This window comes from Elaeis guineensis, chromosome 8, assembly GCF_000442705.2.
Source record: "Elaeis guineensis isolate ETL-2024a chromosome 8, EG11, whole genome shotgun sequence".
NCBI classification, from domain to species: domain Eukaryota; kingdom Viridiplantae; phylum Streptophyta; class Magnoliopsida; order Arecales; family Arecaceae; genus Elaeis; species Elaeis guineensis.
Genome location: NC_026000.2, coordinates 23,859,740 through 23,884,218, shown reverse-complemented (window position 1 = coordinate 23,884,218; position 24,479 = coordinate 23,859,740). Strand labels below are relative to the sequence as shown.

Here is a 24,479-nt window from a genome sequence, read left to right as displayed (position 1 = left end):
TTAAAATATATATTAACTTAAATTTTTTTGAATATAAATTTTTTGAAAAAAAAAAGATATTTTTATTTTTTAAATCCTAGCCCATGAATAAGATTTAACTAGAATGGATCTTTAAAAGAAACGGATTGAGTAGGCTAACAGGTTCAATTCCTTTAGAAAATCTGATCTAATTTTATTGTATTTTTTGAATAAAATTATTCATAATTTTTATATATGTACCATTTTGCAATAAAAATATAAGTCATTTATTTCTTATAATATTGATAATTAAATATATTTTTTAATAAAAAGTCTAGTTAAGTTTTTTTTAGCAATTAATTGGTTATTCAACCACGAGGAGGCCGATTAGGAATTTTGGTATGACTAAACTTGACCTTACCCGCCAACTCCCCGCGCGCCCCGCATCCCACCCCACACCCCCTTCCAAAAAAATAAAAATAAAAATAAAAAAATCAGGGTACTAAGTCACGCTTCCTTGTCTCCTGAACCGTCTCCTTCGGCTGAAGGGTGTCTAGGAGCCCGAGGCATTGTCTCTGTCACCCCTGTAAGAAAAATTGGGAATTTAATCCCCACTTTATTTGCTAAATAATAATCTTATATTTTTTATAAATTAGCTTATAGCCGACGCATTTATTATTCTTCTCCACTTATTTATGTGTGTGTATCTATATACAGATAATAAATGACAATAAAATAGAAGCGTTAAAGGAGATCGCGAGCCGCTGCCCCCTTCTGGAGGCAGTCAAGTATCCGAAGTGAGTCCGATCGATCGCTGCCCTTTGATTTCAATTCTTTTTTCCTCCTCCTCCTCTCAGCCATCATCCAGACAGCAAATCGGGTTCGGGAAAAGAAAAAAAATTTTGATTTTGATTTTTTTAAACTTTTCTCATCTGGTTGCAGGCTTTGATTCTGTCAATTTCAATTGCAGGCTGATCCCGATCGTTAAAGAAGAGTTTTTGACACCTGAGTTCTTGGATTTTATTATGTATTGAGAATTTCTTCTTCAGTTTTGCTAGATTTTTTTTGTTTTTTGTTTCAATTCTGTATAGAAGGAAAAATTGATGGGCATTGATAAGGTTTTTGGAGAGTCTGGAAAATTCCTTGAATCGGACTTTAAGGAACTCTTATCTGATGAAATTGCTATAAGAATTTTGGGATTTCTTCAGTATTTTTTGATTCAAAAATTTTGATTCGATAACATTGGGGAAGGGGAAATAAAAGGGGAGGTGGAAAGGGAAAGGAAGAAAGAAAATGGGGGTTATGTCGAGGCGGGTGTTGCCTGCCTGTGCAAATCTCTGTTGCTTCTGCCCTTCACTGAGGGCACGGTCACGACTGCCAGTTAAACGCTACAAGAAGCTCCTAGCCAATATCTTTCCTCAGTCTCTGGTGAAGTTCTTAACTTTGCTGATCAATTTAGTATTTTTTTTAATAATTATCAATCAATATAACTGATATAATTGATCGGAAGCTCAGTTGGCTTTGCTTTTTTTTTTTGCCCAACAGTACATATTGGATTTGCTTAAGTATGTTGGTGATACTCGTGCATTGTTTTTTCACTCGTTTGATTATAGTAGTCTTGTTCTTGCTTAAGAAGTCCTTTAGAGCTTTATGGTCAAAACTTGTAGCAAACTGAAGATCAAGATGAGCTACAATGTTTATCTAGTTAATTCTTCTGTTATAGCCCTGTCTTGTGTCATTCATGTATTTCTTGGGACTTTTTCGGTTCTGTTCTTAATTTTATGCTCATTGTGAAGCATAACACAATTGAGATATAAAGCAGAGGATATTTAGACATGCCATAAGAATGATGTTATTTGATTCAAATCTGCAAAGAATCTTGGTGAACATGTGACATCTTGAATCATTCCTTGATGGCAGCTCTGTTTACTATGCTAGCAATCCTTGTGTTTGTTGTCCCATCTATGATGGCAAAAGCATACCCAAATGAGCACCTGTTTTTCTTGACAAGAACTTATACAGCAATGCCACGAGGACTCCCCCTTGTGAGCAGATTTGTTAATTAGCATTGTAAAACTGATGACATGCAAGCCCCATGCAATAAGCTTTGGTCCATGGCATGTCTTTCAGAATCTAGTTAATTCATGAATAAATGTTGTCATCAAAGATTTCCTCGAAAGATACATTCTATGCTATTTTTTTCTACTTGACATCCTTGAGTCAAGTAATGACACTGCCTAATCTTGCAACTCATATTTGTCTTGTCCAAAGGGTTCTGATAGTAAGAAACCAAATCAAAGTCCTGTAACTTCTACTATGTTACTAAGCCTCCTTTTCTTGGGCTTGTATACTGTAACTATAAGGAAAAAAAATAACCATCTTCTCCTTCTTGAAAAATGTCTAATGAGAGTCACCACCCAAATCCCATCGAAATGTCACTTTAAAAGTTCAAATTTTAATAGAGTTTTATGAGAATGGCCTGTTGCTTGCAATTTGTTCACGGTTGCTTTTGCTTGACATCTCTTACAGCGGGTAAGTGATGTTGGTCTCAGATCTCTCTGTGTTTGCCACTAAAAATTACATAAATCTCTGTCCTAGTGTGTATATTCATCCATTTCACCAGTTTGTTACCCAATTGGGTTAGTTTCTGAATACTAGAACCATCAAAATACTCCCATCACTCTAGCAATAATTATCTGCTTCCAATACAGTGAGAATTTGTAAATCTAGCAAATTTGTATCTATTTTTTTATCTTGTTCCAGCATTCAACTTTTTACTCCATATTCTTTATAACCTATCACTAGTTTTTTAGGATAACAATTAGTCATTGTTTTTCCAATAATAATATTTTAAATACTCTCCATTCAAAATTGGTTATTCTATGTAAAATTTCTTTCTTTTGAATCTTGAGAAGTAGTCGCCTTCAAAAAAATAGTTCTATTATTCTTTGCTTGTGTATTATTGTGGAGTGAGATAACCATCACATCTGCTTCACTCATATTTGCTGATTAAGTTTCCTTCATAAATTTGTAGGATGGAGAACCAAATGATAGGATGATTAGCAAGCTTTGTGAATATGCTTCAAAAAATCCGATGCGGATGCCAAAGGTACTTCCTATGTCTATCGCATTTTACTTTTGTGCTCTCTTGATTTGGATTGATGTGTCAAATTTAAGTACTGGATAATGTATGAAGTATTGGCATAAACTTTTAATTACGAACATACTTTGAGTTCATCCTTCAATCCACTGTCTTATTAGGTGCAATGCCAGAAAATGTTACCTAGGCACTTTATTTATCTCCATTATAATGACTTTCTGCACACTGGATGTGCATGGTGTAAGACAGAGTTCCCTAAAAAATCTTAGCAGATCATTTTGATTGCTGTGTTCAAACAATTTGGAGTGCTAGACACTTGTAATTCTCCAGAAAATAAGTGACTATCACTTAAAAGTTTGCTGGTATTATTAAGTAAAAGTATTGCCGCTTAATAATTTTCTGTTTAACGAATCAGTAGTTTTACTATTGAAATTGATTAATAAATTAGTATACTTGCTTTTTAGTTGGCTGAATATCATGGCCAAACAAGTTCAGCAACTTTAACTGTATTGTTAAGAATTTTCCTTTTCAGCCATTTAAATAACATGATTGAGCATCCAATATAGAGAAATTTAACAACATAATTATCCACCACAGTCGCATCAGTTAAGCACAGCTATACTTAATCAATCTGTCTCCAAAATAATATAAATTGCAAGGTCCTTTTTACAGATCCTTCATTTTGGTTCAAGCCTAACTGATCTTCTTTGTAATCCTTTTTACTTAATTCACCTCCATTATTGATGATCTTTCCATAAAGATTTCCTCCCCTTTTTATCAGTTTTTCTACTTTCTATGACAACTCTATAATGGTATATGCTGCCAATTTTTCTCTTGAATTGATGTAGCTATGGAGCTCCATCAATTGTACATGCATTTAAGGCTGGCATTACTTAGTGTGGCCTACTATTTTCATCTTTGATATGATCATGCTATGTGCACCCATCATCTTTATTATGTAACTTACACAACACTGCCAAAACTATTGATTTTGAATAGATATTACTCTTTAGTCTCATTCACAGGCGACACTTAGACAATAAATACATAATGTACCTTGTCTTCCAGCCATATGTTATCTGTGGGATAACTCTATAAGTCAGTCCATCCATCCTTGTGATTATAGTTTCAAACTTAATAGTCAATATCCCTAAGGCCCTCTATGGTTTGTGAATAAGGAATATCTGAATAATTTTCTCCCCTCTGCATTCTTGTTATATTCTATTTTCCTGATTTTCCAGGAAGAACTCTGACATTTGATTTGGATGGGAACCTGGGATAAACTGAATTGTTGCAAATGCTGTTTGGTGGGACAGACAGGAATCAGTCCAATTGAACATCCACCCCCCTCCCCCACCCCCCCAAAAAAAGGGCTTAATTATGCGAAAAACCCTGAACCTTTTGGGGGTTTTTAATTTCATCCTAAACTTTTATTTAGTGCAACCCGGTCATAGAATTTTTAGACTGTTTCAATTTGGACCTTGGCTCCAATTTCTATTATCCTACGATAACAGAGTTATTACATGGCTTGCTTATGTGACGTCAGGTTGCTTATATGACAAAAGAAATTGACATAAGAGCATCCAGTTTAAACAATTAAAATTCCATGGCAAATAAATTGTAAGAGAAGAGATCAATAGAAAAAGAAGGTAAGGGCTTACAAACCTAATCTCCCTTGCAAGCTCTCAATCCACTTGGAAAACCCCAAATCAGCAACACCATTCTCCTTCTCTGTAAAACAAACACAAAACAACATAAATGATGGGATAATGTGTGAAGAAGAGGCCACAAAAAATCACCAAAAACTAAATTAAACACAAAAAAAGTAAAAGAAAAAGAAGGATTCAAAACCTGAAGAGATGAATGGATTGGATTGGAAGCTTGTAAGGCTAGCCTTGAGGAGGGCATAAAACATGTAGAACCTACAAATCCAAAGCACTGGGCTTTCAACTAGGGAGGAGGTGACCTTCCCATTTTGGCCATGGGGAAACGGCCTAAAGGAGATGCCCATAAGAAGGAAAGGATTGCTAACCAAAAAGGGGAGGAAGGGGGTCTTAGGCAAGTGAAGGAGAGGATTCCTCTCATTGATGAGAGGCAAGTGGAATGGTGAAGCTGGGGTGAAAGAGGGTTGGAGGAGATAGAGATGCATTAACTTTGATATCTACTCATCTAAAAATGAAATTTCTTCCTTTTATTCCAAGAAGGCGAAAAAGAGAGAGGATACAGACCCGAGGGAAGAGGATTTTTTTTAATTTTTCCATTGATAGAAACCTTAGATGGAATAAGATGGAAGAAAAAAGAAGAGAAAGACTTCTAAAATTTTTTTCAGACCAGCAAAAGGAGGCCACATAAGCTGATCACATATCTCACGTGACAACTCACTCACGACAATCAAACGAAAATTAGAGCCAAGGTTTTAATTGAAAGAATTTAAAAGTTCGATGACTTGATTGCACCAAATAAAAGTTCAAGCTGTAATTGAAAACCCTAAAAAATTCCGGGTTTTCGCATAATTAAGCCAAAAAACACAATAAACAAAACAAAACAAAAGAATAGTTTTATTTGGCTTAAAGTGATTATATCCCATTTAGCAAATAAAGCAATGTGGTCCTAATAAGAATGTATTTTTGGCATTTGGCAGAGACTAAGGGTTTATTCACTAAGCAAACAGGGCCCAGGGTACTTTCAGTGCATCAACTGCCGCAACAATTTGCTTTGCAAATCTATTGAAATCTCATTCCATCTACTTTCCGTTTGGCTCAGTTAGTATTACTGGATGCTTATCCACTGTAACTCTCCTTCACAATAGCACTCATGACAGCCCATATTTCATTAATCAGGAGAAAAAAATCATCTGCAGATAGTGCACATCATGGGCTAACTTGTAGAATTAGAACTCCTAGTTCCATCATCAATAGTTGCCTGAAAAGACTGGGTCTTAGTATATAAGTTTGAATAGGATCTAGTCAGGATATTCATTAATCATCTGAAGCAATTTTTCAGAAATAATTATCAAAGCCATCTTATGTACCACCCTTACAATAAAAATAGTTACATTATGATAATCATAAATGTAATCATCAAACCATGTCCTGACTACTTGATGTTGGTTTTATCTTATGAATGCTCATTCATCAAATCATTTTTGCTAGTGATTTCATAGTTTGAGCTTCTTATTATGATTGAAAATCTGCTTAACCCTTCAACCTTTCGGATCTAGGATAAGAGAAATAGGGTTTTTATCTTGAAGTTGATTTTTTCGGCTGCATTTTGCCTAATAATGTGGGACCGAGTTGTTAAAGTAGGACCTTAGCCCAGCTATGTTTGGCACAGGATTCCTCTCCTTGTTAGGCTCAGTTATCATAAATAAGTTTCCTCGGTTTTGGTTGAGCAATACTGGCATTAAATTTTATGCTTTTAAAATTGGAGGTCCTATTAGATTATAATTAGAATTCTGCTGATTGGTTTGGGGCATTGCTTGTTAACTTGTGCAAGGCATGTGAAACTTAGACTACCGTGTATATTGTGTTGATTTAGATGATGTTAATCTTCACAAAACTTGCTCTATATGTTTAATTTTAGGGAAGAATAAAAGCCTCAAGAATATTAGTTTTTTGTCATTTATGTTACTTTCCCTGCAGATTACAAAGTGCTTGGAGCAAAGATTCTATAAAGAATTGCGGAATGAACACTCCTGTCTTGCAAAAGCTGTGCCATGCATATATAGGAAACTTTTAGCTTCATGTAAGGAGCAGATGTAAGTTTAAGGCATGTTTTATATGCAATAAGTTGCTTGAATGCATATTTTGATTAACCATACATTTTTATTCACAGTTGATACATTTGCCTGGCATGATTAATGATTATGTATGTTTTCATCTATTCGTTCTTTTTTGAGTTTATATTGTCAGAACTTGCTTAAGTCTGTTGTCAATACTCGATAGTTTAAATAATGTACTCCAATAATATTTTCTGTTTCTGCTTTTAGAGACATTTGGATGCATGCTTATATTTCCACATAGATTTCTAATAGGACCAAACAATCAGCTTACTAATTTGTTTAAAAAGTTTGGAATTTGTCTTGAAGTAACTAACAAATTCAGGATGATTCCAGACTTTTAATGCTGATATACAGAGACCGGCTTCATCATGAGTTCTGCATATATTCCTTTCCTCCATTCGTACTTACCTTAATTCTTGTGTTTATCCATTCTAATATATTTTATCATTCCACTTAGATAAGTGCCAGATCCATGTAGGCAACAAGGTGATTTTGGTGCAAATAGTTTCAGTTGTTGGATTCCAGTTTTGGGGATTGAGTTTACTGGCACAATGTTTAATGGATAACTCATCTAATGGCATTGGTATGCCCTTCTTTTTTTTTTTTTTTAATAGCAACGATTGACTAAGAGTGACTAAGAGTGCCAGTGGATTTTGCGATCACTACTGCCAGTTACCATAGTTGCCCACAGAGCTTAACCATTGAACACCTCAACTTTAGCTGTATTGCAAACAAGTTGCCATCAAAAGTTATGATATGGTGGACAGCACACTGAGTCAACTAGTGACCAATCATGGGAAAGTATTAGGCATGACAACACATGGGCTTACATGGATACATTGTTTATATAGAATGGTAATTCTGAAGGGTCATCTCTTACTGATAAGGCTGCAACCGATACATTTATGAAAAAATGTCATACCTACTCTGCTTTAAATCTTCATTCTATCAGATGATGTGTGAGGGGTAGTTTGTATTAGGTGGTTGGGTCACAATAAGGAGTAAGATATTTCAAGGTTGTGCATTGCATGGTATGTATTAGGTGGTTAGGTCGCATTAGGAGTCAGATATTTCAAGATTGTGCATTGGGCAGGGTACCATGGTGTAAACAGTTTGTGATGAGAAATCATGGTTTCAGTAACTTCGATGTAATTGCAAACTTGATTTTTTGGTCCATCTCTAAGTTAGGGTTCTAGGACAGCAACTGTTAGGCTATACTGCTAAAGGTGGTTTAGGTAAATAACCAACGCTTATAGTGTCCTCTTTCAAAGATTGGCTGTGGTTTAGCTTTCATGGTAAACCTTGGTTGTCAGTCAATATCACACAACTTAGTGGATTCCTTGAGATCAAGGATCTGGGCTTCAAATTTTAGAGTGTTTTTTTTTTTGGGGGGGAGGGGTGGTGTTGGAGTTCTTTGATGATAACGATCATGGTGACTGTTGCATCTGCACACTTTGCTGTTGACTGAACTTTAGTCACATGGTAGTCTACTTTTATCCTTTTTTTTCCTGGTTTTCTATAACCTGGTGGGACTGGGAACAAATGAATGTAGGGCAATATTTAGCTTGATGTCCTCGTAAGCGATTATGTATGCTGTGTGCATTTTGATGCATTGGATGTTGTACGAAGGTTCATTAATAGGTGTAGTTTATGTGCAGAATATTTAGCTTACTAGATTTGGGTTAAGGGTTGTTATAAAGTTTCGATTCTCTCGATTTGCTTGGATGGGTTTTGGTTTCCAAGTGTTTACAATGGATTTGGAGCTAATGACAATCCATATTGGGATTTGTTTTTCATGGTTGGTCGGTCATGGACATGCCTGTGATGTGAGTATAGGAGCCAAACAGATGCTTTTAGGTTCTAAAGACTATTGATCTAATAAAAAAATTGCATAGGCCAAAGCAGGTGAGGTTTTTCTACCATATGTTTGTTCATGTACGGCATATTTTTTAAAGTTTTTTTTTTTAAAAACTTTCATTCTTTTTGTTTTATACATTTGTGATCAAGGAAGGCTGAATTGGTACCGACTGGTATGCCAGTGGTTGACTGGTATGGCACAGTACCGTACCACTGCACCGATAATAAAAAAATCAAGAAAAAAAAATCCCACCCACCGATGCTATATAAAAAAAAGGAAACAGGGCCGAACCGTATCAAATTGGAGGATTCAGCCCGGTTAGGAGTGGTTCGGGCCGGCTCGGTCCTGATTCGAAAAATAGGGCTGAACCGGACCATTTTCGGGCGGTTCGGTCCAGTTCAGCAAACCATGTTTGTGATGGTACAGCATAATGCAGTAAAGTATATTTCATGGACAATCGGCATTGTTCATGATAGTTCACAAGTTGGATTTTCTTTATTTTAATAAACAATTATATCCTTCTATTGATTGCAATAAGTTTAACCTGCTATCTTGAACAAAGATATGGGTGCATTAGCATCATTCTTGAATTGGTCAGTTAGTACTTGATACTCTTGAAATATTTGAATCTGTTCTACATATTTGGGTTGCACATATCAAACTTTTCTGAATATACTTAAGAAATATTTTATTTATTATCATCTGCTTATCCAACTCATTCATGATATGTGTATAATCTAGATGATTGGTATTTATTACATATTAGATAGGCCATGCTTCTGTTTCCTTTTAGCATGATTTGGTGTGCTGCAGTTCATGTCAAATTTGTTGTAGGGAAATAGAGCTCTCTTGAATTTATTAATAAGTTCTTTAACTATATGAACAAGCATTAATAGACTGTGATGATGAAAGCCACACCTATACTTCGTGATATGTATAAAAGCTTGCACCTTAAAGTGGAACTTCATGCTGAAGGTTGTCAACCTATTGCAAAGTTTTTTAATCTTTAAGCAGAATAAATTTTTCTATATGATGTGCATAACGAGAACTGTAAAGTAACATGAAGATGCAACTGTTTTTCTCAATGTGTTAGAAATGTGGATGATCCATATACAGTACTGGTAAGGTCTCAGTTTGTTCAAATGCATAACTGAATTGGGAGGCGGCATGTATTGCTAATCTTGAAATCATTATTATAATATTGCTTCAATGGTTCTTTGTTTACTTTGTAACTTCTATACGTCTGACATCTATTTGATTGTATTCAGGCCATTGTTTGCTACTAGCTTATTGGGCATTGTGCGAACACTTCTTGATCAAACACAAGAAGATGACATGCGTATTCTGGGTTGTCTTATGCTTGTTGACTTTCTTAACAGTCAGGTAAGTTGTATGGTCATCTATATCAGTCCCCATTGGTTCTAATATTTAATGGTTACTATCATTAAGTTAAAGAGATATTGTGGTACATGGATGTGTAAAATAAATGCATACATATATCATATATGAACACAATTATGTATGACCAGAAGGGCTGTCAACGGATTGACTGCAAGATTGTTATTGTAATTCCTTATAAACATCAATGGACAGGCATTAAATTTATGAGAGCCTTAGTTTCCTTTTTGGGTTAACATAATTTAGGTCGTCACATATAATGGATGAAGCTTGTTGATTTGGTTTCATGTAGTAAATTAGCTCCCAGAGGAGAATGCCAAGGGACTGCTTTTAGTGAAACCTCATAATATACAATCTCCTCTCACTTAGTAACCTTTCAGTGAAACCTCAGTAAATTTTAAATTTGTTTCTGACCATCTATATTGCATTTGCTTGATGCAAGTTGCTTCATAACTGTGGCATGTTCTTGTAACAGGTGGACAGCACTTACATGTTCAACGTAGAAGGAATCATACCTAAACTTTGTCATCTTGGTCAAGAAGCAGGGAGAGGTGTTGGGGGACTCCGAGTGAGCTCTGCAGGGTTGCAAGCTCTTGCTTCTGTGGTAATGTACTTTGATAGATTAGAGTTCTTGCCTCAGAATTTTTATTCTGTAATGTTCACATAGTCTAAATAGCAACTTCTAATTCTCATTTTTTGTTGTCAGTACTCCTTCGGTACGTGATCATATCAGCACGATGAAGATAGTTTAATCTTAAAAAAAACTCTTACTGCAAGATAAAATTGCCCCAGGAAAATTATCATCTGGAATTTACTTTTATGTACTCTTCAATATTTTTGGAAAAGCTCTCTATGTTTCATGCATGTTCATCATTCTTTGTAGTGATATCTCATTTTGATACCATAACTTGCTTGGAAGTTATATTAGCATAGAAGCAGAGTGAGCAAATGTGTAATTATGGAACTTTCATTGTGACATTATTCAATAACTGGTCTTTCTTAAACTTAGTCAAGATTCATGCCTCATTGAGTTTTTTCTTCTCTGTCCGCATGAAGAACCATAAGTAGTTTTAGTAGTGTATAAATATACCAGATGCCATTTCCTTGATGACTTTCTTATCTTCTTTGAATTTTATATCCAGGTGCAATTCATGGGCGAGTGCTCCTATGTCTCAATGGACTTTGATGATGTAAGTTAATTATTCCTTATATATCTTTTAAATGTTTCACATCCACACTAGATTTTCCTCATTTCTTCTGTTAAAATGTAGGTTTTTAGACACTGTGCTGTCTAGAAAGTACTTATGCGTTATCAACTCCTAACTTCAGTGGAACAACCCCCCCACACACCCACACCACCATCACCAAAAAAAAAAAAAAAAAGGTGGAGTAGAAGCTCTAATTATAATCATAAGGACAGTTAAAAAATTATGCATAGATGAAAAAAATAATGGTTTTCCGTCATTTGTCATTAAGAAAAAAAAAAAAAGATGCACAGAAAAATGTGAAAGAAGGTGACATTGGGTTCTCAATCAAACCAAAAATGATAATAGGAAACAGAGAAGTGGAAACCTTAAGGGGCTCCCTTTCATTAAAGCATTATTCAACTAACGTGCCTATTGGAGAGGGGGTCTTCCACTAATTTTGTGAATGTGGGCCATTTCTCTAAAATGCAATATGATGCAGATTGAGATATCACTGTGATGAAAACCAAAAAGATATCTTCATTCCCAAGTCTGCAAATTAATGGATCAGAAGAGGAAGGTGCATAATTTTCTTAATAACTTTTGTTATTAATACTTTAGATAGTCTAAATAATTGCTGGAAAAAAGGAGCCAAAAGAAGTTAAACCTCTCAAAAGAGAAATCGCCCATCTTGAGCACCTAATGAAGTAATATAAAACCCACTATAGGTCAGATAATCAAATAGATAAAAACAAGAGTTTTACAAGTCATAATTGGAAGAAATTAATAAAATTTCATGAACACAACAATGGGAACATCTTGTTGATCAAGATTCTGTAAAGATTTTGTCATGTACTACTTGCCATTAGAAATTGATGAGATTTGATTGATTAAGCAATTCTCAGACTCTACTATGTAACTTATTTTGGGTCTGAAAGAATCACCACCAAGAGACAAGACTTGATAAAGAAACTCCATGGGATTCAAGGATATATTTACCTGCCCATCAAACTTATCTTTTTAGATAAGGACCTATTTGATGCACTCATGTTTTCAATGGGCCAACCTATGCTGGCTTGTGCTGGTTGACTTGTACCTTTCCAGGCCTATGTAGGCACCTGGATGCGGGTTAGCATGGCATGTATCAAGTCATTTTTAGAAGTAGCTGTTTTAAAAAGAGTTTTATCTTCTCTTTTATCTTTTCTTTTTTCAACGGCATGGCACATACCTTGGCATGGCATGGTACCCTGCAGACCTGGTAGAATCCATGCAGATTCTTAGACATTTTTTTTATGAAAACTGGGTGACCAAATAACCTATCAGAATTTTTATATCAAAGAATAGTGGAGATTGGTTGACTCTATGACCTGATTGGTCAAGCTACCTGTTTGAGTTGGGTTTGCATGGTAGTTTTTTAGTATGATATTAGTTTGTCTTGACTTTTCAACCCAGATTCTAAATGGGTCATGAGGGATGTTGTGGCTTGTTCAAATCATGTCTTTTATGGTCGAACTTTTAGTTCTTGGAATGAATAATAGAGATTAAATTCTGTTTCTACCAAAATGCGAATTGAATTTTATCAATATTGAGTATCAAAACCCTGTTATAGGCATTCCTTATACTACACTCTTGACCACCGTGACCCCCTCATTCTTCTCTGGCTTGTGACCCCATCTCCTCTCCTTTGGCATGCATTCCCTTCTCGTTCCCTCTTCTGATCTTCTTCCTTCTGGCCTGTGCACTTGTCTCCATCTCCATCTCTATTCTCCTTCTTGGTTGATATGTTGTCCAATCTTGTCACGTGGCTATGCCTCTTCTTGGTTTGCTACAGAGCTTCAGCTCCTCCACAGCCCTGGTCCTGTTAAGCAGCAAGCATTAATCTGGTCTTCTCTCTCTAGTTTGATATCTAATAATGACTGTGTTCTTGTGCTTGCATGCATGGAGGGCTTGTGATTTTTCCTGCCCTTACACTTCGAAAACAATAATGCCATTCTTGCCCATGATTGATTCTCCTTAAGTTTCTGATGCTTTGCTAAGGGGAGCTGCTTTTGAGCACTCACTATGATCTTTTTAAACTTGAACCATCTCTTAAATTTTCCTTGAAATTAAGACCTTATCTCAATTCATTCAATTTCAGATTCTTTTTCTAGTTTCTATTTATGCTGCAATAAGCATTAGGCAGTTGGTTTTGCTCCATAGTTTGTTAAGATCTGTTTCTTTTTTTTGTTGGTTGAAACAGATTGTCTCAGTGACCCTGAAAAATTATAAGGCTCAGCAAATGGGCTCAGGAAATCATAAGCAAGATTGGCAATACATTCAACATCCAAATCACTGCATGGAGGAAGGTATCAGAACAGAAGATGACATTTCTTCCTTCCAGGATTCCTGGAAGAAGGTTCTGTCAGTACGTAATAGTGTAAAAGTTGAACTGGGTGCTACAGCGTGAGGGCTCATCTTTTAGATGATTTTCTTTATTGAATGCCCACAATCCACACTACTTTTATCATTTTAAACAGCTTCATTTGTTAACAGGGATATTTCCAAAAGCACTGTTTACTGGTCTAGAGTTTGCTTGCACAATATGGCTAATCTTGCTAAGGGGGCAACTACTGTGAGGCGTGTTTTAGAACCCCTATTTCGTAACTTTGACAGTGAAAATTATTGGTCTCCTGAGAAAGGAGTTGCTTGTTCTGTTTTATCTGATATGTGGGCCCTATTGGAGAATTCAGGTGAAGCCCTGCTCTGTGGCTTTCTTGTTCCCTCCATATACCGTGGAATTTAAACTGATTTTTTTGGTCTTCAGGACAAAACAGCCATTTGCTATTATCTATCATAATCAAGCACTTAGATCACAAGAATGTTGCCAAACAGCCTCTCATGCAGATTAATATTGTCAATGTGGTGACACATCTTGCACAACATGCAAAGCCACAAGCTTCAGGAGCTATAATTACTGCAATAAGTGACTTGATGAGACATTTGCGCAAATGCATGCAATGTTCCATCGAGGCATCAAACTTGGGTGATGATGTCAATGAGTGGAACTCTATTCTTCATTTTGCCCTAGAAGAGTGTCTTGTGCAACTGACAGACAAGGTTATGTACTTCATATAACATACAAGTTATGTTTCACTTTGTAAAATTCACTGGATAGATCTTTGATGAACAGGTAGGGGATGTTGGACCTATTCTTGATATGATGGCTGTCGTGCTGGACAATCTCTCTTCTACTGCTATTGTTGCAAGAACTACAATGTCTTCTGTTTATCGTCTTGCACAGATAATAGCTCCTATCCCTAACTTATCATATTGCAAGAAGGCAAGTTTCTATTAATCCTCTCCAACACATCTGCTGTAAGAGGGATAAAATGCATATGTTCAAGTATTTCGATGCTAGAAAGTAGAAACTTGATAATAGATGGTTAATTCAGTCTTAACACATGTTTCAGGCTTTTCCAGAAGCTTTATTTCACCAGCTTCTCTTAGCAATGGCACACCGAGACCATGAAACAAGAGTTGGTTCCCATCGTGTTTTTTCAGCCATTCTTGGGCCCTCAATTATTTGTCCTTGGTCAATTTCATGTATTCCGGTTACATTAAAGGGATATGATCCACAAGGTACACTTTTGGTAGCTCTCTCAGGTTTTTCTTCTTCAAGGGCTATATTGGAGAAGTTGGGGAAAGAGAGTACTGATAAGAATGAATGCCTAGAAAAAATGGAGAAGATCAATGCTGCACTGGAAGGTACACTGAAGGATGGATACCAACAGCTGAATGCAGACATAAGCCAGTGTACAGTTTACCCCTTCCAGAGTGATCCTTATAGCATCAACTTCTCTCCGTCCCTTTCTCTATCTAATGGAAGAGCTGTTACTAAAAGTAGACAAGAAGTATGAATTACTAAATTCCTATGTGCAATGATAGTGTAATATGTTTCTTGTTCTTTTCGAGATCTTAGCTGCAAAGTGATTTACTATTTCATAATCATATTCTTTCTGTCTACTTTTCTAGGAGCTGACATTTATGAGATTGAGTAATCATGAAGTGGGTCTTCTGCTCTCATCAATATGGGCTCAGGCAACATCACAATATAATATGCCTGCAAATTATGAAGCAATGGCACACAGTTACAACCTTGCTTTATTATTTTCTCAATCGAAAGTGAGTTCCTTGTGGGCAACATCCTACTGTTAATGCCTGATAATCTAAAAGTTGTAGTGTACCTTTAACATGTACCTTGTTCCATTATTTCCAAGTGTCTGATAGCATTGAGTTAAGCCTATGCCTTTTTTTATGTATTTTCATGCAGATCTTTGTTAGTCATACAGTTTGGTAGATAAATTTTAGCTGGTTCTTTCTTGATACACTCATCATCTTTTTCCTCTTTTCTTTTTTCCTTTTTTTTTTCCTCACTTTATACCTTTTGATACTGATGAGGAGCTGACTGCTTTGATTTTTAGGGATGCAGGACCTAAATTTTACCTTGTTTTTAGATTCATAACATGTAATACATGTACATATCAGAATTAGCACATATACCTGTGATATTGTTGGATCCTTTCTTTTCAATTTGGATCTTGCCCTTGTGAAGCCATGCCAAATGGCACTAGTTCCAATATTGGGAAAATGTGGACATGAATATATGACATGCCCATCTCACACCATCTATTTCCGTAATTGGATACAAAGACTAAAACTATCTACAAATTATTAGTTTAGCATACAGGTGTCAAGGCATCTAGCAAATAAATATTGTGCTCATAAAAGCACCCTGTTTTCACCGCATAAAACTTTGAAACTTTAGAAGCAATGGTTTTGATTTTAGCATAATGCAAATAGGAGGGATGGTGGAATACGCTGTTCATATTGTAGAGGTTTATCAGATTATTTGTCAAGACAATCTATAAGCATACACTATATATGCTAGACAAATGATACTTCAACATAATCAGTAACATGCAGAATCAAGATTGTCTTTTTTTTTTTCTTTTTTTCTTTTTTTTTTTTAAAGGATTTCTTTGTAGCTTAATATGTTTATTATGTTCAATTTGAACATTATGCCTTGAACAAATGTTGTTTAATAATTGAGATGCTGCATCTTAAAATCTGTTGGTGCTTATGTCTTCTAATTCTGGATTTTGATTTATCTAAGATTATTCTATTGAGCAAATTTTTTACTTCTTTCTAAACATTTTATGGAAATCTATGTAAAATATTTTCCTGTCTGTTTGAAATGTTCCTGGCAGAACTCTAGTCATGTGGCTCTCGTTCGTGGTTTTCAGCTAGCTTTTTCACTGAGGAGGATCTCCCTTGACCACGAAAGTAAGTTGCTCGACCATGACATGAGAGTATCATCCTCCAAAGGATACAATCAAGTATGACATTAATAAAAAGCTGGCAAGTCATCTGTTATTCCTGAAATTCTTGGCATAAAACTTGTGAGGTATGATTGTTTTTAGGAGTATGTATAACTGTAGATTTTAAAAGTTTGGAACCTATGGACCTTCACATTTGAATCTTGACACCCTCGTTCCCGTTATATTACCCACATATAGTAGTTTCTTTTTCTTTTTTGGTTAGTGATTCTTTTTATCACATTATGAAGGAGATGAAATGATAAAATTCTATTGCTGTCATGGAATAACAACTTATCATTTGTGAAGTTATTTTCTAACTGAATACCAATCATCGGAAAACCTCTAATTTAATCTGCTTCAGCCACTGAAAAATATGTGGCTCGATCTTGTATCGGAGAAACTCTTCTCTATCACCTGATTAGGAACAAAGCATAACACCAGCCATCCATTCATTTACTCATGGAGTAAAATATGTTCTCAAATATTTTCATTAGTGGTGCAAAGAACATTGCTTTAATACACAGCCAGCTGACTGGTAAATAAGAATTCATAAAGCCAACAACAAATAGTTAAATAATACAACCAAGTGATCAAACAGGATGCCGATGGGCTGGATGCCCGGATCACAGTTGGGTCTTGTTAAGCCAACATAGTTTCATTATTGGTAAACTATAATTTGGACTTGACTTTACCAGACCATACCATGCAGACCTGTTTGAGCTACCCTACTATGGTGAGAGGGGGAAGAGGAGCGGAGAAGCCTAAGATATGATAATTGAGGTGTGATGCATTAGTTTAATTGCAACTTGCTGACTGTTTAGTTATTCATTTTCCATGAATGCTTCAAACCAAATAGTAGTGCATTTAAACAAGATAATTTTATCTTATGATCTGCTTTGATATGCATCGGGCCTAACTTAATGAAGTTAGAATAGCTAGCATGGTCAAATGGTTCTCACCTTCTGACTCTGCTGGATACATTGATGAGATCAACTTGTTCCCTGATACATCAAACTGCATATTAATCTTTGGAGATTAAGCATGGCTGACTTAAGCAGGACATTTTAAAGACAACAATGGGGCCCGTGATGTTGTATGTTTGAAAATGTTATTGAATAAATAAGGTCCAAGTGTGCTAATTTATGTTGTAGTTGGAGATGTTGATGTGGATGCATTTTACAACATAAAAAATGGTGAAGAATGCAAACAGAGGAAGCTAGGAGCTGCACCAATCGAGGAAAAGTTTAGGGAAGCTAATGAGATAGTTTAAGCAAATTAAACAGAAAAAGGGGCTTAGAATGTGTTGGAGGTTTACAAAAGAGAGGGAAAAGACCATATATAACATTGATGGAAGTCACATGGTTAATTTGCAAACGCCTGAAGTCACTGTTTAATGGAATTGATTGGTAAAGAAGACTTCACCAAGATTTGCTGATATAATTGAGATCAAGGTTTTTGTTGCTGATGTCCACCAGCTGCTATGGGGCATATATCATACTGACCCGGTATGATACGTAGGGCTTGATATTCCCTTTGTACTGATGCATACTATTGCTATTTTTCCAACTCCAGCAACATATTGTGTTGGTATGGGGTTGAATCATACCAACTTGACTAGTACAGGGTCTTATACCGAGATTGAAAACCTTGATTGAAATTAGGTTCGAATGGTTGCGATTTACAGAAAATGATATTGTGGACAGTTTTTGTAAATTGATCTAGATCATTACCTTGAATTTCTATTATAGAAAGGTATTCTTTAAATTTCAAAAATTTGTTTTCTAGACTTTGTGATGAGGAAAACTTTAGTCATATCATAAAACTAAAACCAAGCTGAGTCCCCCCCCACCCCTCCCTTTTTTTTGTGGGGGTGGGGGGGGGGGGTTTGGTAATAAAGTACTGTTGGATTTGCAAACAGCTTGATCAGAAAAGCATACCAGAATTTTCTGTAAAACTAGGCTCATTTTTTAATTTGTAATATATATATATATAACACACACACACACACACACACATATATATATATACACACACATATATATACATATATAACAACACACACACACACACACAAACACATATATATATATATATATATATATATATATATATATAGAGAGGAGAGAGAGAGAGAGAGAGAGAGAGTGTGGTGTGTGTTAATGCAGTCACATACTACTACTTGTATGGAAACTACTGTTTCATATCTAACTTAATGCCAATTTCCCCTCTTGTTAAATTTTCTTGAAAATCAATTTCTTTGCCAGGATTGTTGAAGCTTACTTGGTAAGGGCTCATCCAATTTGGCATACCATATCAACCATCATTACATTGGTTCCTGTCTATGTGAGACAATCCAAGCCAAGATTTGATGCGCTTGCTATTATATCAAGTTAAACTTGTCCTATGACTTATTGTTGAGTTAATTTCTATAGGTTTTGTATGTTGATTCATGTGTTAGTCCTTCTAATCTTTATTAGCACAATTGTTTTGCTGGAACCCTCTATTATAATATAAAAGAGAAAGTTGGGAAAGAGGTTAAGGATCTGTGTTTCAGCAGCTACGTTTATCGAGAAAACTACTAAGGAAATTGACAGCAGCCATAACTGCGGAGGATCTGGTGTTTTTTTAACTGCACAACTATGTAAGGCTGTAAGCCTTTAGGAAAGCGGAGAAATATTTCGGTAGAATACATGATCAATTGCGGGCTCTGCAACCACCAAAGATGTCCATTAGTTCTCAAGCAATACTTTCTGGTATTGCAAAAAATTGCCAGTAACATCTTTTGCATGGGTGCATTCTGTCATGTTCTGAGTTTGTCAGGAGTTACCGGTGATCTGCTCAAGCTTGATATTATTTACTTGTCCATCGTTTAATTAATTTTCTACAAAGTAAAGAACCAGTTTGTGTATATTTTTCTTAAAATATAATAACTGAAATCACTCTGTACTATGTGAGGTCTCCTTTTATGTATAAAAGTGATGCATACTGATACTAGCTTCTACCAAGAATAAACTGTGATAATCTGCACTTTTTGGTGGAAAATAAGGTGCCTGCCTTAAGGGCCTCGTTGCTATGATTATTGCTGTTCTGACCTGTCATCATAAATGAAGGTTGTTTGCAGCCATCTCGTAGAAGGTCCCTATATAGCTTGGCATCATCCATGCTTCTATTTTCAGCAAAGGCCTGTGGTCTTCCAGTCTTAGTTCCTTCCATGAAAGCGACCATCACAGAGAAATTGGTTTGTGGCCTATTAACTTGTTCTTGTTTGAATATATGCTTATGCCATAGAAGAGTTTTTTTTTTTTTGATTGGCTGATGAGTATTGCACTATATACTATATAGTATTGATACTTAATGTTTTACAAGAATCACAGCATCAAATTCTTTTTTCTAATAGACCTTTTTTGCTTTTCATTTGCTAGTATTGGTTCTTTCCAAGTTATTTCCTCTTATATATGTGGATCATGTTACAGGTTGATCCTCATCTTCATCTGATAGATGATAGCAGATTGCAAGAATCTCCTGGCAATAAGGCAGTTTATGGGTCTGAGGAAGATGAAATTGCTGCATTGAAATTCCTTGGAGTGGTAGAATATGATGATAAGCAACTAAAAGAGACTGTGATATCCCACTTACTAAAGAAGTTTGAAAAATTACCAGAGGTAACATATCTACATATATGTATTGAGACTTGACCATGTTTTAAGTATTCGTAAGATCTTAAATTATCATAAATAAGTTTCTATGTTATCTTGATTACAAAGCATTGTTTTTGAAATTAAGTTTCAGGAAAAGTTAATGGACATAAAAGAGCAGCTTTTACAGGAATTCTCGCCTGATGATGCCTTTCCACTTGGTGGTCCATTGTTCATGGAGACACCGCATCCATGTTCACCACTCGAACAAATGGAATGCCAATCTTTCGACATGGTCTACCACTTTATCTTTCCCTCTACACTTTGACATTTAATTGGCTGTCAAAATTTATAGAACATAAATAAATTTCATCTAGCATTTTGGAGGCTTTTGTTTCAGGTCAATGATGCTCCTGGTCTTTCGGATGATGAAAATCTACCTTTAGACACATGCGGAAGTCAGTCAGATAGGAAAACATCAGAATCCGTACATGCATGTGATATTTTAAGTGTTAATCAATTGATAGAATCGGTATGTACCCAAAGCTGGCAATATAATGAATCAATAATCACAAAACTTTTCATGATCAGCTTAAATTGGTTTTTATTGCATCTTTTCAGTTTTCACCAAACTTTAGTAAAGCAATTAAATCTTAGCAATTCTTGCCTTTGTTCACAAGGTGCTATGGATGATTAGGTATCTGAAAATAAGTATCGCATGCAAAACATAAACCTAAAAATAGCTCAGCAATTGTTTATTTTCTTACATGTTTCTTTTATTACTGTTGAAACAGCCTTTGCATTTATGCGAATCACAACCTTAAGTTTGTAAGCATAGAATGTCCAATTGGTGTCCAAATCACCTTGGAGTAAAACACCACCATGCATGTGTTGAGTTCACAGCATGAAACATCTTGGGTACTGTTAATTGTTGAACTTCACATTCTTCTACATATTCTGCCACCATGAGCCATTTAAATGTAGTATATATTTATCTAACACTAAGCCTGTTTATTGCTATATAAACACAATCTTCATAACTTGTGTTCCTCTAGTTCTAGGTAATTGGAGGTTAGCATGGTTTCTTCTTGAGATCTGTAGCCATTTATGTTTTATGGTCTTATTTCATTGAACCAAGGGAATGAAAAATTCTTGCAGGTTGTTGAAACAGCACGGCAAGTTACTACCTTACCAGTTGCCTCCAACCCCGTGCCATATGACCAAATGAAAAGACAATGTGAAGCCCTTGTCATGGGTAAGCAACAAAAGATGTCGGTGCTTCAGAGTTTCAAGCACCAGCAAGAAGGATTGAAGGACCAGATAGAAGAGAATGAGGTCAATTCCTGGGATTGTTACCAGGCAAGCTTGTCTATACATGCATCTAAATTAGGTTTTATCCTGTCTAAAGTGTATATTCCTCTCCATTTCACTCCATTATCTCTTTCCAGTTAGTGCATTATCCCAATGAAGAGACGAGATCAATTGGCAAGGAGCAAATTCGGCGTTGTGATTCAGTATCTAGTGGGTCCGAGCAGTCCTTCAGGTTACCACCTTCAAGCCCATATGACAAATTTCTACAAGCTGCTGGATCTTGAAAAAAGATCCATAGCATAGTACATGTTGTAACGAGACTCAGACATTTTGATGATACATTGTCGCGTAGATTTCTCCTTTTTTTTTTTTTTTCTCCCCCAGTTCACATCCTCCTTTTCTTCCTTCTTATTCTTCTGATATATAGTTGAAGTTTATTGCATGCTTCTCATGTGCAAATACCCAGCCGGAGAAGTCTAAAGGAAAAGTTAGGCATTAAGAGTAATTTTATTCTATTTGAGTACAGCATCAACATTCATGGAATTTTATAGTTGATATCTGCATGCATGCTATTGTTTACAATAAATACAAGGTTGCAAGTGGGAGATGCTGTTGGCAAGAAACTATCTTATCAGGGTAGTAAGTTTTGACTTGTGTAGCGGCATTAAAAAAAAAAAGCCGGTATTTATATATATATATATATATATCGGTCTGTGTGTGTATTAATGTTGCGGTGCCAAAATAAATTGGCACATTTTTGGCTGCTGATAAACCTTTGTTCAGGTGCTGATACATACAACTTTTATAAAGTACCATCGTAGATGTAGGACACTATTCCTAGTGGTTAGGGCCATGGATGGAAATTTCTATTAGGAGGGTTGATTTGTTGCACATGTTGCAATGGTTTGGAGCAAGGCCAAGTAAATCGCACACCTAACAAGAAATTCCTTTACTGGCAAGCACATGTGGAATTGAGCCTTGTCTCCTCCCAATTTGGTTTTTGCATGGAGAGATGTAGCATTTCTCGTAAACGTCCTACTTTCTTTCTTCCTTTTGACATTATTGGTAGAAAAGAAGGGGATAAAAAAACATGGAAATCAATGGTATCGAAGTCTTGCAAGGCACCTGGCTGATCCATGGAAATGTATAATATATAAAAATTTTAACAAAGAGCAGGATGACTATCTTAAGATAAAAAAGTGGTTATAAGCTCGAGATTATGATGTAGTTACTGTTTGACAAGTGTCTTCAGCGATTTGATTGCACCATGCAAGCTTGTGAGTGTGGAAAACTTCGCCAAATTGATATTCTAGGTGACTAAAAGTTCATGCAATATCCAATGACAGAACATTTCTTAATCTATTGACTGTTTCTATCCACAAATTGACAGAGATATTAGACTTGTTAGTAGACTTATCCAGCAAATAGATGAACTTAAATCCACCATTCATAAATTGCATAATATGTTTTTGAGACTAAGAAATTCTGATCACCCTCTTTTTAATCCTATATGCACTCTGACCTTCAATGATTGAGTCCAACTGGAATTGAGCCCTCCTTTTCCAAATAGCAAGAAGTGATACCATCCAAGCAATAGCTTGATGGTAAGAAGCTTAATAATGTTATAATGGATAAACTGAATCTTGCAAAATTTCTGATTTGGTCCTGCAGTTAAAATTGTTTTATTGGAAAACATTCCTTCAAAAATGCAATACAAGGGGTAACAAAAGCAATTAGTGCATATAGTGTATTATGCTAGTATAATCATGTAGGTCACACTTAAAAATATCATGATAGAAAATAACAGTTGAAGAAAGATGTGATAGAACAAGAAGGTTTTGAAGTCAGTCTAATTGGCATCCTTCCAAAAATGGACTATTGCACATTTTATATGCTTTTCAGGTAAGAAACACCTGAGCATTTATAATGTTTAATTTTGTCTTATGTTTATATAATGCTCTGTTTTTTACGTGTTGGGAGATTTCCATATCTTATTTGTCCCCGCAATATATTGTGAAAGATAAAAAAATTAATGTATTTAAGTGAAAATTTTGAATTGTTATAACTTTGATTTATCAAAGAAAGTTGTGGGTTACTATGAATATGTTGATGGTATCACTGGATCTCCAAATTATCTTATTGCATTTACTGAAAAAAAATATCTTATTGCCAAAATATTCTATACTTAGCAGTAATTACTTTTGGGAGGCTCAACATAATTTTAGTATATGACTTTCTCATTTGGTTTGTTTCATTATTTTTGTATAGGATTTGTATATATATTTCTAACTTCCCTTTTCTCTTTCTCTAAGAACTAGCTTCCCTTTGTTCCATTCCTTCTCATTTTCCTTGTATTTTATTGATTGTGAAGATATTGGTATATCCTTCAACGTTTAGTCAAAACTCATCATCATGCTTGTCATGTTCAACGAAGAATGTTTTCATCTTAGACTTGGACGTGGTTGGTGAGGTATGGCTTAGAAGCAATTCAAATGGAAATATGTTTAAAAATATTGAGCTATCAGTACTTTTGAGATGTTGAATATAGCTTCCTACGAAGATTATTAGAAAGATTCTTCAAAATAAAAATAAGGTAGTATAAGGTTAACTTATGATAAAGTAATGAGGCATTTAGACCATTGTATAGTTCTAGCCAAGTCATTTGAAGCATTCCCCCCCCCTAAAGAAAGAAGTTTTGAAAGTTACATCTCTTTAAGAAAGACAGAGGGATATATCTGCTTTATAATATTATGACTCCTCCGGAACAGAGCAAACCAACTTATAGATATCTACATTGGTGGATCGAGAATAAGCCAACTAATTGGCTACATGGTTTACTTCTCGTGTATAAAATCCTAAACCCAGGAAGGAGATGTGTCATAGCTAGCTTGGATATA

At 35.5% G+C, this 24,479-nt stretch overlaps 1 protein-coding gene across 9 annotated transcripts; it reads left to right on the top strand.

The window, feature by feature from the left end:
- Positions 1–425: 425 nt before the first annotated feature.
- On the top strand, positions 426–22,125 carry LOC105034293 (protein SEMI-ROLLED LEAF 2). Of its 9 annotated transcripts, XM_029261568.2 has the most exons (22): positions 432–544; positions 676–755; positions 929–1,386; positions 2,993–3,067; positions 6,700–6,815; positions 9,966–10,080; positions 10,571–10,699; positions 11,238–11,285; positions 13,519–13,721; positions 13,812–14,008; positions 14,083–14,375; positions 14,449–14,598; positions 14,729–14,897; positions 14,991–15,169; positions 15,291–15,440; positions 16,526–16,601; positions 19,747–19,874; positions 20,110–20,298; positions 20,420–20,566; positions 20,672–20,803; positions 21,430–21,630; positions 21,720–22,125. In XM_029261568.2, the coding sequence occupies exons 3-22, from the start codon at positions 1,252–1,254 to the stop codon at positions 21,864–21,866; spliced, it is 2,979 nt and encodes a 992-aa protein (XP_029117401.2). In that variant the 5' UTR covers positions 432–544; positions 676–755; positions 929–1,251; the 3' UTR covers positions 21,867–22,125. The 9 variants fall into 9 exon arrangements, 8 of the variants coding, with proteins under 8 accessions (XP_010907684.2, XP_010907682.2, XP_010907683.2 ...); XM_010909380.3 differs by having other exon boundaries at positions 430–544; positions 14,729–15,169; positions 20,426–20,566; XM_010909381.3 differs by having other exon boundaries at positions 431–544; positions 14,729–15,169; positions 16,562–16,601.
- Positions 22,126–24,479: the final 2,354 nt, after the last annotated feature.